The sequence below is a fragment of the Tachyglossus aculeatus genome, chromosome 4 (assembly GCF_015852505.1).
Source record: "Tachyglossus aculeatus isolate mTacAcu1 chromosome 4, mTacAcu1.pri, whole genome shotgun sequence".
NCBI classification, from domain to species: domain Eukaryota; kingdom Metazoa; phylum Chordata; class Mammalia; order Monotremata; family Tachyglossidae; genus Tachyglossus; species Tachyglossus aculeatus.
In genome coordinates, this window is record NC_052069.1 from 5897689 (window position 1) to 5914809 (window position 17121).

Sequence of the window (17121 nt, forward strand, 5' to 3'; positions counted from 1 at the left end):
TGGAGTTAATAAAGGGTGCAAATCCAACTGCAAGGGCGACGCAGAAGGGAGTGGGAGATGAGGAAAAGTGTGGGCTTAGTGTGGGAAGGCTTCTTGGAGGAGATGGGCCTTCAGTAAGGCTTCGAAGGGGGTGAGAGGGATTGTCTGTGGGATTTGAGGAGGGAGGGCATTCCAGGCAGGGGGTGGGATGTGGGCGAGGGATCGGCAGCGGGATAGATGAGACGGAATCCCAGGGAGAAGGTTAGCGTGGGCTGGGTTGGAGTAGGAGAGAAGCGAGGTGAGGTAAGAGAGGCTTTAAATCCGATGGTGACGAGTTTCTCTTTGATGTGAAGGTGGATGGGCCACCGTTGGATGTTATTGAGGAGGGGGGAATCGTGGACTGAATGGTTTAGTAGAAAATGATTTGGGCAGCAGGGTGAAGTGTGGACTGGAGCGGACACAGGAGGCTGGGAGGTCAGCAAGAACGCTGATGCAGTAGTTCAGGTGGGAGAGGATAGTGCTTGGAATAACATGGTAGCATTTTTGTTGGAAAGGAAAGGGTAGAGTTTAGCACTGTAATCTATTTTAGTACCTTTCTCCCAATTAGATTGTAAGCATCTTGTAGTATTACACCATACCCTTCCAAGCACTTAGTAAGTCAGTCTTATCCACTCATTCAATCATATTTATTGAACACTTACTGTGTGCAAAGCACTGTACTAAGCACTTGAGAGAGTACAATACAACAGACACATTCCCTGCCCACAACCAGCTTACAGTTTATTGAGTGCTTACTGTTTGCAGAACACTGTACTAGGTGTTTGGGAGAATACAATATAACAATTATAACAGAGTTGGTAGGCACATTCCCTGCCCGCAACAAGCTTACAAGCTAGATGGGCAGATGAACATTAATATAAATAAATAAATGACAGCTATGTAAGTAAGTGCTGTGGGGTGAAGCAGCGGGGATGAATAAAAGGAGCAAGTCAGGGTGATGCAGAAGGGAGTTGAAGAAAAGGAAAAGAGGGCTTAGTCAAGGAAAAACTTTTGAAGGAGGTGCTTGGTGTAAAGTAAGCGCTCAATAAATATCACTGATAGATAGGTTGATAATACTAATAGCTTTGTTGTATTGTACTCTCCTAAGTGCTTAGTACAGCACTTAGAACTGTGCTTTGCACATAGTAAGCACTTAATGAATGCCATCATCATTATTATTATTATCACAGTGTTCTGCACCAAATAAGTGCTCAATAAATACAATTGATAATGATGATGATGATGATGAAGATGAAAGAGATGAGCACTAATTGTTCTATATTGTTTTGGGGGTACCTAACGTGTAAATTTAGGCAGTACAATGGCCAATGATGCAATGGTTTGATGATCCACCCACACGTGTTTTTACGGCTTCCACTTTTTTAATACTCCTGACTCAAGTCATCCCTTAAACCAAGGAAAACAAAAATCTTCATCTTATTTGTGTTTCTTCCAGGCTGGTGAAAAACATTATCATCCTTCCTGTGCACTATGTATCAGGTGCAAACAGATGTTTGCGGAAGGAGAAGAAATGTATCTTCAAGGTAAAGTGACACTCTTGTTTACTGACTTTACCTAAGGGCATGTGGAGAGAAGCTAGGGAAAAGAATTCTGGATTCAAATGCGGTGGGTGGAAAGATCAACTCCGTCTAAATCAGCTGAGAAATTAGACAATTACCTGTTAAAATAGTAATAATAATAATAATGATGGTATTTGTTAAGCGCTTACTATGTGCCAAGCACTGTTCTAAGTGCTAAAGTAGCGTGATACACTTGGAATTCTCTTCTACACTTTAAGCACCTGTATATATGTTTGTTACAGATTTATTACTCTATTTATTTTACTTGTACATATTTACTATTCTATTTATTTTGTTAATGATGTGCATCTAGCTTTAATTCTATTTATTCTGATGACTTGATACCTGTCTACATGTTTTGTTTTGTTGTCTGTCTCCCCCTTCTAGACTGTGAGCCCGTTGTTGGGCAGGGACCGTCTCTTTATGTTGCCGATGTGTACTTCCCAAGCTCTTAGTACAGTGCTTTGCACACAGTGAGCGCTCAATAAATATGATTGAATGAATGAATGAATGAATGTGTCTACCAACTCCGTTATAGAGTAGAAGTGGCATGGCCTGTGGAAAACACCTGGGCCTGGGAGACATAAGGACCCAAGTTTTAATCCTGCCTCTGCCGCTTTTCTGCTGCACAACCTTAGGCAAGTCACTCAAATTCTCTGGACCTCAATTCCCTCATCGGTAAAATGGGGATTAAAACCGTGAGCCTCATGTGGGACAGAGACTGTTCCAACACAATTAGCTTGTATCTACTCTTCTGCTTTGTACAGTGCCTAGCTACATAGCAAGCAGTTAACAAATGCTATAAAAAAGGAAGAGTAGGTTTGGACAATCCCTGCCCAAGAGAAGCTTCCAGTCTAGAGGAATCTGTGCAACACTGAGGCTTCTCTCTTTCCTCTCTTTCTCTCCCCTATATCTCACTCTGGGTCTCTTTCTTCCTCTCCCTTTCCCTCTCCCTCCCTCTCTTCTTTCCCTCTCTCCCTCCTCTCTCGTTCTTTCTCTTCTCTCTCTCTCATATATCTCACTCCATCTCTTTCCCTCTCCCTCTGTTCTTTTTCTTTCTCCTTTCTCTCTCTCTCCCCTGCATCTCACTCTGTCTCTCCCTCTCTTTCCCTCTCTTCTCTTTCCTTCCCTCTCCTTTCTCTTTCTCTCCTCTGCATCTCACTCTGTCTCTCCCTCTCCCTCTCTTCTCTTTCCTTCCCTCTCCTTTCTCTCTCTCTCTCTTTCTCCCCCTCCCCTATATCTCACTCTGTGTGTCTCTCTCTTTCCCTCCTCCACTCTCACCCACTCTCTCCCTCCCTTCTCTTTCTTTCTCTCTCTCCTCTCTCTCTCCTTTCTCTCTTGTTCTCCCCTGTATCTCTCACTGTCTCTGCCTCACTCTATGTCTATTTCTCTCTCTATCCCCCCTGTATCTGTCTCTGTCTCTGTCTCTTTCTCTCTGTCTATACCTCTACCCCCTCCCCTCTCTTTTCTGTATCTCCCTCTCCAATCTGGCCCTCTCTTTTTTCCAGGGCATGGAATCATTAAAATGAGGAAGCAATCAGCTGCTCAGCAAACTGAGGTTTGGGCAGCAAACTTGAAAGACAGGAGGATGAAGGTCAAGGGGAGGGGGGGCGGACATGCAGGGGAGAGTGACAGGGGGAGAGTGACAAACTGAGGAAGGCTTAGGGAATGGCCACTGAAGTTCTAACCCTTGGATGGTATCATTACTATTAGTAATAATAATGACAATAGCCATCGTGGTATTTTTTAAGCACTTGCAGTGTACCAGGTGCTGTCCTAAATTCTGGGGTAGAAACAAGATAAGCAGGTCAGTCCCACATGAGGCTCACACTGTTAGGGGGAGGGAGAGCAAGTAATTCAATCCCCATTTTACAGATGAGGAGAGTGAGGCCCAGAGAAGTAGAGTGACTTGCCCAAGGTCACACAGCAGACAAGTGGTGGAGCCGGAATTAGAACCCAGGTCCTTCTGATTCTCAGGTCCGGGCTCTTCCTGCTAGGCCACACTGCCTGACGTTCTCTAGGACTATCTAGGTTATTTTTTTCTTTTTTTTTTAAATGGTATTTGTTAAACACTTAGTATGTGTCAAACACTGTTCCAAATGCTGGGGCAGGTAAAAATGAATTAGGTTGGACACTGTCCCTGTCATTCATTCATTCAGTCGTATTTATTGAGTGCTTCCTGTGCATGGAGCACTTTACTAGGCATTTGGGAGAGTACAATAGAACAATAAACAGACACAATCCCTGTCTAGGATGAGCTCACAGTCTACAGTCCTGCAGTCTAAGCTGAAGGGAGAACAGGACAGCTGAGAGAAGGAGAAGTTAAGTGATTTGACCAAAGTCACGCAGCAAGCAAGTGGCAGAGCCTGGATTAGAACCCAGGTCCTCTGACTCCCAAGCCTAGGCTCTTTCCATTGGGTCACACTGCTTCTCTTCCAAAACAAAGTCTTAAGGACCCCACCAAACCCTCTTTATGGAACTCAGTTCACTCTCGGCTTCAAGGTTGTCCATCCCCTCGCCCCCTCCTACCTCACCTCCCTTCTCTCCTCCTCCATCCCAGCCCTCACCTTCCGCTCCTCTGCCACCGCTAACCTCCTCACTGGGCCTCCTTCTCACCTGTCCTGCCGTCGACCCCTGGTCCACGTCCTTCCCCTGGCCCGAAATGCCCTCCCTCCGCACATCCGCCAAACTAGCTCTCTTCCTCCCTTCAAAGCCCTACTGAGAGCTCACCTCCTCCAGGAGGCCTTCCCACACTGAGCCCCCTTTTTCCTCTCCTCCTCCCCATCCCCCATCCTACCTCCTTCCCCTCCCTACAGCACTTGTATATATTTGTACAGATTTATTACTCTATTTATTTTACTTGTACATGTTTACTACTCTATTTTTTTGTTAATGATGTGCATAAAGTTATAATTATATTTATTCTGATGGCTTTGACACCTGTCTACATGTTTTGTTTTGTTGTCTGTCTCCCCCTTCTGTACCATGAGCCCGTTGTTGGGTAGGGACAATCTCTATATGTTGCAGACTTGTACTTTCCAAGTGCTCAGTACAGTGCTCTGCACACAGTAAGCACTCAATAAATATGATTGAATGAATGAATGACCAACCTGATTGAATGAATGAGTGAATGAATGAATGAATGAAATATGCTGAATGCCAAAGTGAAGCTACTAGGATTCAAATAGGACTTTCAGGCTGATGAGTCAGAAGAACCAGATGAGGTCATGATGTCAGTGGGATGTTTGGCCTTCAAGAATTTATTGGTAAATTCAATCATCTCTTCCCCAGTCCTTCTCTTCTTTGGTCGCTCACTGCTACGGTTCCCTCCTTAATTGAATCCCAGTTCTAAAACAAATCACACTGACCAGTAGAACTGAACAGATAAAAGCTGCTCATATGTGATCAGTTTTCCTGGTTTGCTAATTTGCCATGGTTTTCATTCATTCATTCATTCATTCAATCACATTTATTGAGTGCTTATTATGTGCAGAGCAGTGTACTAAGCGCTTGGAAAGTACAATTCAGCAACATATAGAGACAGTCCCTAACCAACAATGGGCTCACAGTCTAGAAGGGGGAGACAGACAGCAAAACAAAACAAGTAGACGGGTGTCAGTACCATCAGAATAAATAGAGTTATAGCTATATACACATCATTAATAAAATAGAGTAATAAATATGTACCAATATACACCAGTGCTGTGGAGAGGGGAAGGGGGAAGGACAGAGGGAAGTGGGGAGCAATGGGGAGGGGAGCAGGAGCAAAAGAAAAAGGGTGCTCAGTCTGGGAAGGCCTCCTGGAGGTGGTGAGCTCTCAGTAGGGCTTTGAAGGGGGGAAGAGAGCTAGCTTGGCGGATGTGTGGAGGGAGGGCATTCCAGGCCAGGGGAAGGACGTGGACCAAGAGTCGACAGCAGGACAGGCGAGAAGGAGGCCCAGTGAGGAGGTTAGCAGCAGCAGAGGAGCGGAGGGTGCGGGCTGGGAGGGAGAAGGAGAGAAGGGAGGTGAGGTAGGAGGGAGCGAGGGGATGGACAGCCTTGAAGCCGAGAGTGAGGAGTTTTTGCTTTATGCGAGGTTGATAGGCAACCATTGGAGATTTTTGAGGAGGGGGGTGACATGCTCAGAGCGTTTCTGTGCAAAGATAATCCAGGCAGCAGAGTGAAGTGTAGACTAAAGCAGGGAGAGACAGGAGAATGGGAGATCAGAGAGGAGGCTGATGCAGTCATCCAGTCGGGATAGGATGAGAGATTGAACCAGCAAGGTAGTAGTTTGGATGGAGAGGAAAGGGCAGATCTTGGAGATGTTGTGGAGGTGGGACCGGCAGGTTTTGGTGACGGATTGGATGTGTGGGGTGAACGAGAGAGCCAAGTTGAGGATGACACCAAGATTGAGGGCTTGTGAGATGGGAAGGATGGCAGTGCCATCTACAGTGATGGGAAAGTCAGGGAGAGGGCAGGGTTTGGTAGGGAAGATAAGGAGCTCGGTCTTAGACATGTTGAGTTTTAGATCAGAATAAGAATAAGAATAAGAATGGTATTTGTTGAGCACCTACTATGTGCCAAGCACTTTTCTAAGCACTGGGCTAAATACAAGGTAATCAGGTTGTCCCACGTGGAGTTTACAGTCATAATCCCCATTTTACAGGTGAGAGAACTGAGGTAAAGAGAAGTTAAGTGACTTGCCCAAAGTCACAGAGCTGACAAGTAGCAGATCTGGGATTAGAACCCATGACCTCTACCTCCCAAGCCCGGGCTCTTTCCACTAAGCCACTCTGCTTACCCAGCGTGGGCAGACATCCAGGTGGAAATGTCCTGAAGGAAGAAGGAGATGTGAGCCTGCAGGGTGGGAGACAGAACAGGGGAGGAGATAGAGATTTGGGTGTCATCCGCATAGAGGGGATAGTTGAAGCCGTGGGAGTGAATGAGTTCACCGAGGGAGTGAGTGTAGATAAAGAACAGAAGGGGACCGAGAACTGACCCTTGAGGAACCCCCCGCAGTAAGGGGATGGGAGGGGGAGGAGGAGCCTGCAAAAGAGACTGAGAATGAATGGCAGGAGAGATAAGAGGAGGACCAGGAGAGGACAAGAGTCCGTGAAGCCAAGGTTGGATAGCGTTGAGGAGAAGGGGATGGTCAGCAGCCTCAAAGGCAACTGAGAGGTCGAGGAGGATTAGGATGGAGTAAGAGCTGTTGGATTTGGCAAGAAGGATGTGGTTTCAGTGGAGTGGAGAGGAAGGGAGCCAGATTGGAGAGGTTCCAGGAGAGAGTCTGAGGAGAGGGATTTGAGGCAGCGAGCATAGACGACTTGCTCCAGGAGTTTGGAAAGGAAGACCTGTGGCGGAGGTGGGTTTAGAGCCCATGACCTTCTGACTGTCAGGCCCATGCTCCCAGAGCATTAATTGGAGGTTTTCAGTGTTCCAGGTTCCCTCCTTCTCCCCTCTTAGGGAACTCAATTCTCCTGCAAAATGGCAGTCATTATTTCCTCTTTCCTCCCGACTTTCTCCCTTCTTTCACCACCCCCGTGTCCCAGCCCCGCAGCACTTAATAATGATGGCATTTGTTAAGCACTTACTATGTGCAGAGCACTATTCTAAGCGCTGGGGGGGGGGGGGGGACACAAGGTGATCAAGTTGTCCCATGTGGGGCTCACAGTCTTAATCCCCATTTAACAGATGAGGTAACTGAGGCACAGAGAATGAAAGTGACTTGCCCAAGGTCACACAGCAGACACATGGCGGAGTCGGGATTCGAACCAATGACCTCTGACTCCAAAGCCCGGGCTCTTTCCACTGAGCCACGCTGCTTCTTACTTACTACGTCCACGTTCATCATGTATTTATTTCTAGTATTGTCTGTCTCGCCCTCTAGACTGTAAGCTTGTCGTGGGTGGGGAATGGGTCCATTATATTGTTGTGTTGTACTCTCCCAGGGCTGAGTATAGTACCCTGCACACTATAAGCACACAATAGCTCTCTTCCTCCCTTCAAAGCCCTACTGAGAGCTCACCTCCTCCAGGAGGCCTTCCCAGACTGAGCCTCCTTCTTCCTCTCCCCCTCCTTCCCCTCCCCACAGCACCTGTATATATATGTATATATATTTGTACGTATTTATTACTCTATTTTATTTGTACATATTTATTCTATTTCTTTTATTTGGTTAATATGTTTTGTTTTGTTCTCTGTCTCCCCCTTCTAGACTGTGAGCCCACTGTGGGGTAGGGACCATCTCTATATGTTGCCAACTTGTACTTCTCAAGTGCTTAGTACAGTGCTCTGCACACAGTAAGCGCTCAATAAATACGACTGAATGAATGAATGAACAATAAATACCACTGATTGAGTGATTGATTGATTACCATGGGTTGATGAATACTCTGCTGTTGTCTTGCAGGTTCTGCCATTTGGCACCCAGCTTGTAGACAAGCAGCCAAATCGGAAGAAAAAAATAAGGTGAGCTTTTTTTACTCCTACTTTATCTTTTTGGGAGGGGCAGGGCATTTGGAGAAGCAGCATGGCATAATGAATGCAGCACAGACCTGGACGTCAGAAGGTCATGGGTTCTAATCCTGGCTCTGCCACTTTTCTGCTGTGTGGCCTTGGGCAAATTGCTTAACTGCTCTGTGCCTCAGTTCCCTCATCTGTAAAATGGGGATTGAGACCGTGAGCCCCATGAAGGATAGGGACTGTGTCCAGCCCAATTTACTTGTATCCACCCCAGTACTTAGTACAGAGCCGGGCACGTAGTAAGCACTTAAACACTATTAACAACAACTAGTATATGACATGATGATGATGATGGTGGCATTTATTAAGCGCTTACTATGTACAAAGCACTGTTCTAAGCGCTGGGGAGGTTACAAAGTGATCAGGTTGTCCCACTGGGGAGCTCGCAGTTTTAATCCCCAGTTTTCAGATGAGGGAACTGAGGCACAGGGAAGTTAAGTGACTTGCCCAAAGTCACACAGCTGACAATTGGTGGAGCCGGGATTTGAACCCATGATCTCTGACTCCAAAGCCCATGCTCTTTTCCACTGAGCCATGCTGCTTCCATGGGATGAAGAAACTGAGCATAAAGTGTATGTTTTTCCAGAGGTAGGAATATCCTAGGACTTGATCATGTGGAAGTGTCGATGTAGCAAATTGGGAGAATAGCAGATAGGCAGATTAATTGGGGGTTCAAACAACCATTCGTATTTATTGAGTGCTTACTATGTGCAGAGTGCTGTATTAAGCACTTGGGAAGATACGACAGAATTAGCAGACATGTTTCCTGCCCATAATGAGCTTACAATCTAACAATAATAAAAATAATGGTATTCATTAAGCACTTATTATGTGCCAGGGACTGTACTAAGCGCCGAGATAGATACGAGCAAATCAGGTTGGACACTGTTCCTGTATATTAGTAGAGTAAAAAGGTAGTCTACAGTTGTCAGTGTTTAAAAGGAGACTGTAAACTCGCTGTGGCCAGGGAATGTGTTTGTTTATTGTTATAGTTATATTCTCCCAAAGTCAGAGGTCATGGGTTCGAATCCTGGCTCCGCCAATTGTCAGCTGTGTGACTTTGGGCAAGTCACTTAACTTCTCTGTGCTTCAGTTACCTCACCTGTAAAATGGGGATGAAGACTGTGAGCCCCCACGTGGAACATGATGACCTTGTAACCTCCCCAGTGCTTAGAACAGTGCTTTGCACATAGTAAGTGCTTACTAAATGCTATTATTATTATTATTATTATTATTAAGCCTGCACAGTCTAAATCCCCATTTTCCAGATGGGGTAATTAAGGCACAGAGCAGTGAAGCAACTTGGCCGAGGTCACACAGCAGACTAGTAACGGACCGATAACTAGAACCCAAATCCTGTGGCATAGTGGCTAGAGCCTGGGAATCAGAAGGTCAAGGGTTCAAATCCTGGCTCTGCCACTTGTCTGCTGTGTGGCCTTGGGCAAGGCACTTCACTTCTCTGGGCCTCAGTTCCATCATCTGTAAAATGAGGGTTGGGATGTCCAACCCAATTTGCTTGTATTTACCCCAGCACTTAGTACAGTGCCTTACACAGTAAGCGCTTAACAAATACCACAATTATTATTATTACTTAATTTTGTTTTCTACTTCTCTGTCCATAAATCCTCGGAGTCCCTACTGGCGATGAGCGGAATCAGGCTCATTCGGAGTTGCGAGGAAAACTTCAGTTCTCCATAGAGCTTCCTGATTGTAGGCTGGTGTTTAATTTCTATTCATTCATTCATTCCATCGCACTTATTGAGCGCTTATTGTGTGCAGAGCACTGTACTAAGTGCTTAACTTCTTAACTTGTATTTCCTTCAGACATCTTATCAGACCATGGCACTGGTCCGATTCCTAATTGCTGAGGCGATCCCTAATTTCTTTAACATCATTCATTCCCCTTTCCCACTCTTCTGTTCTTTTGTAGATGCAGTACACAACTGTCCAAAAAGGGTTTCCAGTCAACACCAAATATACAGTGAAGGTTTGTCAGTAGACCTTGTGGTGTGGTAGCATTTGCTTCATGCTTCACGCTGCTAGAGAAGTGGCTCAGTGGAAAGAGCTTGGGGTTTGGAGTCAGAGGTCATGGGTTCAAATCCCGGCTCCGCCAATTGTCAGCTGTGTGACTTTGGGCAAGTCACTTCACTTCTCTGGGCCTCAGTTCCCTCATCTGTCAAATGGGGATTAAGACTGTGAGCCCCCTGTGGGACAACCTGATCGCCTTGTAACCTCCCCAGTTCTTAGAACAGTGCTTTGCACATAGTGCTTAATAAATGCCATTATTATTATTATTATTATTATTATTATTATTATTATTATTATTATTCATGCTCTTGTCATCCCAGTTGGTGTTCAGACAGTAATCAGCTAAACAGCTCAACTCTGTTAGCCTTCTACAGATCTGTTAAAATGGCTTATTTCGGCGAATGAGAGAAAATAGTTAGTAGGATTGGCATAGCCCATTCCCTTTAATTCCCACTAGACTGTGATCACCTTGTAACCTCCCCAGCGCTTAGAACAGTGCTTTGCACATAGTAAGTGCTTAATAAATGCTATTATTATTATTATTATTATTATTATTATTATTCATGCTTTTGTCATCCCAGTTGGTGTTCAGACAGTAATCAGCTAAACAGCTCAACTCTATTAGCCTCCTACAGATCTGTTAAAATGGCTTATTTCGGCAAATGAGAGAAGAATAGTTAGTAGGATTCGCATAACCCATTCCCTTTAATTCCCATTAGACGGTGAGCTCCTTGTGGGCTGGGAATATGTCTGTTTATTGTTCTGTTGTCCTCCCAAGCGCTTTGTGCAGTGCTCTGCGCACAGTCAGCATTCAATAAATACGGCTGAATGAATGAATGAACGTTAATTGAGAATACCAATCAATCAATCGTATTTATTGAGCGCTTACTATGTGCAGAGCACTGTACTAAGCGCTTAACCAAGTGTCCGATTGTCTTTGCTTCGCTTTTTGAGCAAGTTTTAGATGTGCATATATGGTGACGACAGGCTTAGATCTGGGGGCAGCTCAGGAGGAATTTCATGACTCTCTGAGTCTTCATATTTGTTAATAATAATTGTGGTATTTGTTAAGCACTAACTATGTGTCAGGCACTGTACTAAGTGCTGGAATAGATACAAGCAAATAGGGTTGAACTCAGTCCCTGTCCCAGTGCCCGGCGTAAAGGAAGTGTTCAACAAATACCACGTTATTATTATTATTAAATTTCTAGACTGTGAGCCCAGTGTTGGGTAGGGACCATCTCTATATGTTGCCAACTTGTACTGCCCAAGTGCTTAGTACAGTGCTCTGCACACAGTAAGCAATCAATAAATATGATTGAATGAATGAATGAATTAAATGACTTGGCCAAGGTCACAGAGCAGGTAAGTGGCAGAGCTAGGATTAGAACCCAGATCCTCGGACTCCCGGGCCCAAGCTCCTTCCCCAGGCTATGTGGAGCCTCATTCGTTTATTTCACTGGGAGCAGCAACTCATCCTTGGCCTTTTCTTGCTTTTCCTTTCTCCTCCAGGAAACTAGAACATCTTCGGAGAGTATTATTTCCGTGCCTGCTTCTAGCACCTCAGGTTCTCCAAGCCGGGTGATTTACGTAAGTAGTTTTATCTCTTTACAAAATGCAGTCAAAGAGAAGCAGCGTGGCTCGGTGGAAAGAGCACGGGCTTTAGAGTCAGAGGTCATGGGTTCAAATCCCAGCTCCGCCAATTGTCAGCTGTGTGACTTTGGGCAAGTCACTTAACTTCTCTGTGCCTCAGTTACCTCATCTGTAAAATGGGGATTAAGACTGTGAGCCTCCCGTAGGACAGCCTGATCACCTTATAACCTCCCCAGCGCTTAGAACAGAGCCTTGCACCAATAAGTGCTTAATAAATTCAATCATTCATTCAATCATATTTATTGAGCGCTTACTGTGTGCAGAGCACTATACTAAGCGCTTGGGAAGTACAAGTTGGCAACATATAAAGATGTTCCCTACCCAACAGTGGGCTCACAGTCTAGAGAATGCCAATCTAATGCCAGTCTAATAAATGCTATCATTATTATTATTATTATTATTATTATTATTATTATTATTATTATTATTATCATTATTAGACAAAGAAGGACTTTAGCAGACTGAGCTTCCAGACAACAATTGATAAATAATAATAATTATGGTATTTGTTAAGTGCTTACTATGTGCCAGGCACTGTTCTAAGCACTGGGGTAGATACAGGGTAATCAGGTTGTCCCACGTGGGGCTCAAAGTCTTCATCCCCATTCTCCAGATGAGGGAATTGAGGCACAGAAAAGTGAAGTGACTCGCCCGAAGTCACACAGCTGACAAGTGGCGGAGCCGGGATTAGAACCCACGACCTCTGACTCCCAAGCCCGGGCTCTTTCCACTCTGCTCTGTACATGGTAAGCACTCAATAAATACCACTGGTTGGTTGGTTTGTTGGTTGATGAAGAAACTGAATTTTTTTAGATACTTATAAAAAGTCACCTGGATCTGAGGGCTGTGGCAGCACAGAATGCTGCATCCGTCAATCAATTGATTGATCAATCGTATTTATCCTTCTCCTTCTCCGGCCCAGCCCGCACCCTCCGCTCCTCTGCCGCTAATCTCCTCCCCGTACCTCGTTCTCGCCTGTCCCGCCATCGACCCCCGGCCCACGTCATCCCCCGGGCCTGGAATGCCCTCCCTCTGCCCCTCCGCCAAGCTAGCTCTCTTCCTCCCTTCAAGGCCCTACTGAGAGCTCACCTCCTCCAGGAGGCCTTCCCACACTGAGCCCCTTCCTTCCTCTCCCCCTCGTCCCCCTCTCCATCCCCCCATCTTACCTCCTTTTCTTCCCCACTGCACCTGTATATATGTATATATGTTTGTACATATTTATTACTCTATTTATTTATTTATTTTACTTGTACATATCTATTCTATTTATTTCCTTTTGTTAGTATGTTTGGCTTTGTTCTCTGTCTCCCCCTTCTAGACTGTGAGCCCACTGTTGGGTAGGGACTATCTCTATATGTTGCCAACTTGTACTTCCCAAGCGCTTAGTACTGTGCTCTGCACACAGTAAGTGCTCAATAAATACGATTGATTGATTGATTTATGGAGTGCTTACTGTGTGCGGAGCACTGAACTAAGGGCTCAGGAGAGGACAACACACCAGAATTGGTAGATCCGTTCCCTGCCCACAACTTGCTCAAAGTCTTGATGAGTTGTGTTGCTTCCCTCATCCTGAATCTGACAGCACACAAAACACACCCGCATACGCTCACACAAAGCGTCTCTCCTGACTGTACTGCACACCCAATCCAGATCACACAAGCCTTCCGGCTCCGCCACTCGTCCGCTGTGTGACTTTGGGCTGGTCACTTCGCTTAAAGACGCACCGTGGCCTAGTGGAAAGAGCCCGGGCTTGGGAGTCAGAGGTCATGCGGTCTATTCATTCATTCATTCATTCATTCATTCATTCATTCATTCAATCGTATTTATTGAGCGCTTACTGTGTGCAGAGCACCGTACTAAGCGCTTGGGAAGTACAAGTTAGCCACATATAGAGACGGTCCCTACCCAACAGTGGGCTCATAGTCTAGAAGGGGGAGACAGACAACAAAACAAAACGTATTAACAAAATAAGATAAATAGAATAAATATGTACAAATAAAATAAATAGAGGAATAAATACATACAAACATATATACATATATACAGGTGCATTGGGGAGGGGAAGGAGGTAAAAATCCTGGCTTCGCCATTTGTCAGTTGTGTGACTTTGGGCAGGTCACTTTGCTTAGAGGAACAGCGTGGCTCAGTGGAAAGAGCCCAGGCTTGGAAGTCAGAGGTCATGGGTTCTAATCCTGTCTCCGCCACTTGTCAGCTGTGTGACTTTGGGCAAGTCACTTCACTTCTCTGTGCCTCAGCTAATCTATAAAATGGGGACTAGGACTGTGAGCCCCAGATGGGATGACCTGATTACCTTATATCCCCTCCAGCGCTTAGAATGGTGTTGGTTAGTAAGCACTTAACAAATGCCATTATTATTTATACTATTGCTTCCCTTCTCTGTGCCTCAGTCACCTCATCTGTAAAATGTGGATTAAGATTGTGAGCCCCACATGGGACACCCTGAGTACCTTGGATCGCCCCAGCACTTCGAACAGTGCTTTGCACGTAGTAAGTGCTTAACAAATGCCATCATTATTATCATTATTGTCATTATTCCCTGGTCCTCAGTCCCCTCATCTGGAAAATGGGGATTGAAAATGTGAGGTCCCAGTGAGACAGGGCCATTGTCCAACGCGATTCGCTTGTATGCTCCCTGGTGCTTAGTAGAGGGCCTGGCACATAATAAGCGCTTAATGAACACCCTAATTAGTTAAGTATTATTATCTGTCCTGACTGGATCCAGAGAAAAGCGCTGGCAGGAGAAAGATCCCCAGTTGGATGGGTGCATCCCATCCAAAACAGGGATTGAAAACGCCGTCCTGTAAGAGCAGAATGTATCACAGAAAACAGAGATGGTTAAAACAGTCCATCGGTGATATTTTGGAGGGCTTATTTTGGTCAGAGCACTGAACTAAGGGCTAGAGAAGCAGCGTGGCTTAGTGGAAAGAGCACAGGCCTGGGAGTAAGGAGGTCATAGGTTCTAATCCCAGCTCCGCCACTTGTCTGCTGTGTGACCCTGGGCATGTCACTTCACTTCTCTGGGCTTCAGTTTCCTCTTCTGTAAAATGGGGGTTGAGACTTGTGAGCCCCACATGGGACAGGGACAGTGTCCAACTCAATATGCTTGTATCCACCCCAGCACTTAGTACAGTGCCTGGCACATAGTAAGTGCTTAACAAATACCATTATTATTATTATCATTATTGAGAAGATGTGATTCCTTTGGCATTTATAGTCTAGTAGAGGAGACAGACCTGTAAAATACAGATAAGGGAAGACACCCACTATAAGATTATACCCCAATCCCATCTATCTTGCCACCGACCTCTTTCCCAAATCCTCCCTCTGGCCTGGAATTCCCTCCGTCACCGTATCTGCCAAACCACTACTGTCTTCCCCTTCAAAGCATTATTCTCCCCCTTTTAGACTGTGAGCCCACTGTTGGGTAGGGACCGTCTCTATATGTTGCCAACTTGTACTTCCCAAGCGCTTAGTACAGTGCTCTGCACACAGTAAGCCCTCAATAAATGCGATTGATTGATTGATTGATTATTAAGGTTGCATCTCCTCCGTGAAGCCCTCCCTGATTAAGCCTTCCTTTTCCCAGCTCGGTCTTGCTTTTAGGTCAACTGTGCAGTTAGATCTGTGCCCTTTGGGCATTTGGTTTTCACCCTACCCTCAGCCCCACAGCACTTATGTTCATATATATAATTCATTGATATTAATGTCCGTCACCCCCTCTAAACTAAAATCTGTTTGTGGGAAGCAGCGTGTCTCAGTGGAAAGAGCGCCGGTTTGGGAGTCAGAGGTCATGGGTTCAAATCCCTCCTCTACCACTTGTCAGCTGTGTGACCTTGGGCAAGCCAATTAACTTCTCTGTGCCTCAGTTACCTCATCTGTAAAATGGGGATTAAGACTGTGAGCCCCACGTGGGACAACCTGATCACCTTGAATCCCCCCCAGTGCTTAGAACAGTGCTTTGCACATAGTAAGCGCGTACCAAATGCCACCATTATTAAAACACATCAGACCATAAACTCATCCCCTCTAGACTATAAGCTTGTGTGGGCAGGGAATGTGTCTGTTAACTGTCATATTGCATTCTCTATTTATTTATTTATTTTACTTGTACATATCTATTCTATTTATTTTATTTTGTTAGCATGTTTGGTTTTGTTCTCTGTCTCCCCCTTTTAGACTGTGAGCCCACTGTTGGGTAGGGACTGTCTCTATATGTTGCCAACTTGTACTTCCCAAGCGCTTAGTCCAGTGCTCTGCACACAGTAAGCACTCAATAAATACAATTGATTGATTGATTGATTCTCCCAAGAGCTTACTACAGTACTTTGCACACGATAAGTGCTCAATAAATACGATTGAATCAAACTCTGTTATAGTATAATCTCTCAAGCACTAAAAAAGCCCTCAAAAAATTCCACTGATTTATTGATTGACTGATAAGGAGAAGTACATGCTGAGGGGTTGGTGTGAAAGTACTAAGAATTTGAGCCTCTTGTGGGACAGGAGCTATGTCCAACATATCTGCTCCAGTGCTTAGAAGAGTGAAACTCTGTTATAATCTCTCAAGCACTTAGTAAGCCCTCAAAAAATTCCACTGATTTATTGATTGACTGATCATCATCATCATCAATCGTATTTATTGAGCGCTTACTGTGTGCAGAGCACTGTACTAAGCACTTGGGAAGTACAAATTGGCAACATATTTGTTGCCAATATGGTATTTCTGACATGCTGACATGACTGGTGAGAGGCACATACATGCTGAGGTATTGGTGTAAAAGTACTAAGAATTTGAGCCTCTTATGAGGCTAAGAGTATTTGACACAAAAGTAGGTGGTTAACAAATACCATAATAATAATAATAATAATAATAGAAATAATAATAATTTAAGTAGCTAGAGAATGAGATTAAGTGCATGGCACACAGTAAGCCCTTAACAAATGCCATCATTATAATTGTTATTATTATTATTATTTGGAACATGGATTGGGTGTAACCTGATTAGCTCATATCCACCCCAGCACTCAATACAGTGCCTGGCGTATATTTAGCATTGAACAAATATTGCAACAAGGGGAAAGCAGATTGAGGAAATTCCCTCCTCTTTTTTATGGTATTTCTGACATGCTTACTGTGTGCCAGGCACTGCACTAAGCGCCGGCGTGGATAAAAGAAAATTGAGTTAGATACAGTCCCTGTCCCACAGAGGGCTCACAGTTTGATCCCCATTTTACAGATGAGGGAACTGAGGCACAAAGAAGTAAGATGACTTGCCCAGGGTCACCCAGCAGGCAAGAGAAGCAGCATGGCCTAGTGGAT

At 45.0% G+C, this 17121-nt stretch overlaps 1 protein-coding gene across 18 annotated transcripts in view; it reads left to right on the forward strand.

The window, feature by feature from the left end:
• ABLIM2 (actin binding LIM protein family member 2) overlaps positions 1–17121 on the forward strand; it is a 308934-nt gene that overhangs the window by 167835 nt on the left and 123978 nt on the right. For all 18 annotated transcript variants that reach the window (XM_038744827.1, XM_038744831.1, XM_038744830.1 and 15 more), the window contains exons 7-9: positions 1475–1562; positions 7987–8045; positions 11640–11717. In XM_038744827.1, coding sequence (XP_038600755.1) covers positions 1475–1562; positions 7987–8045; positions 11640–11717 — 225 coding nt within the window. The remainder of the gene's footprint in view (positions 1–1474; positions 1563–7986; positions 8046–11639; positions 11718–17121) is intronic.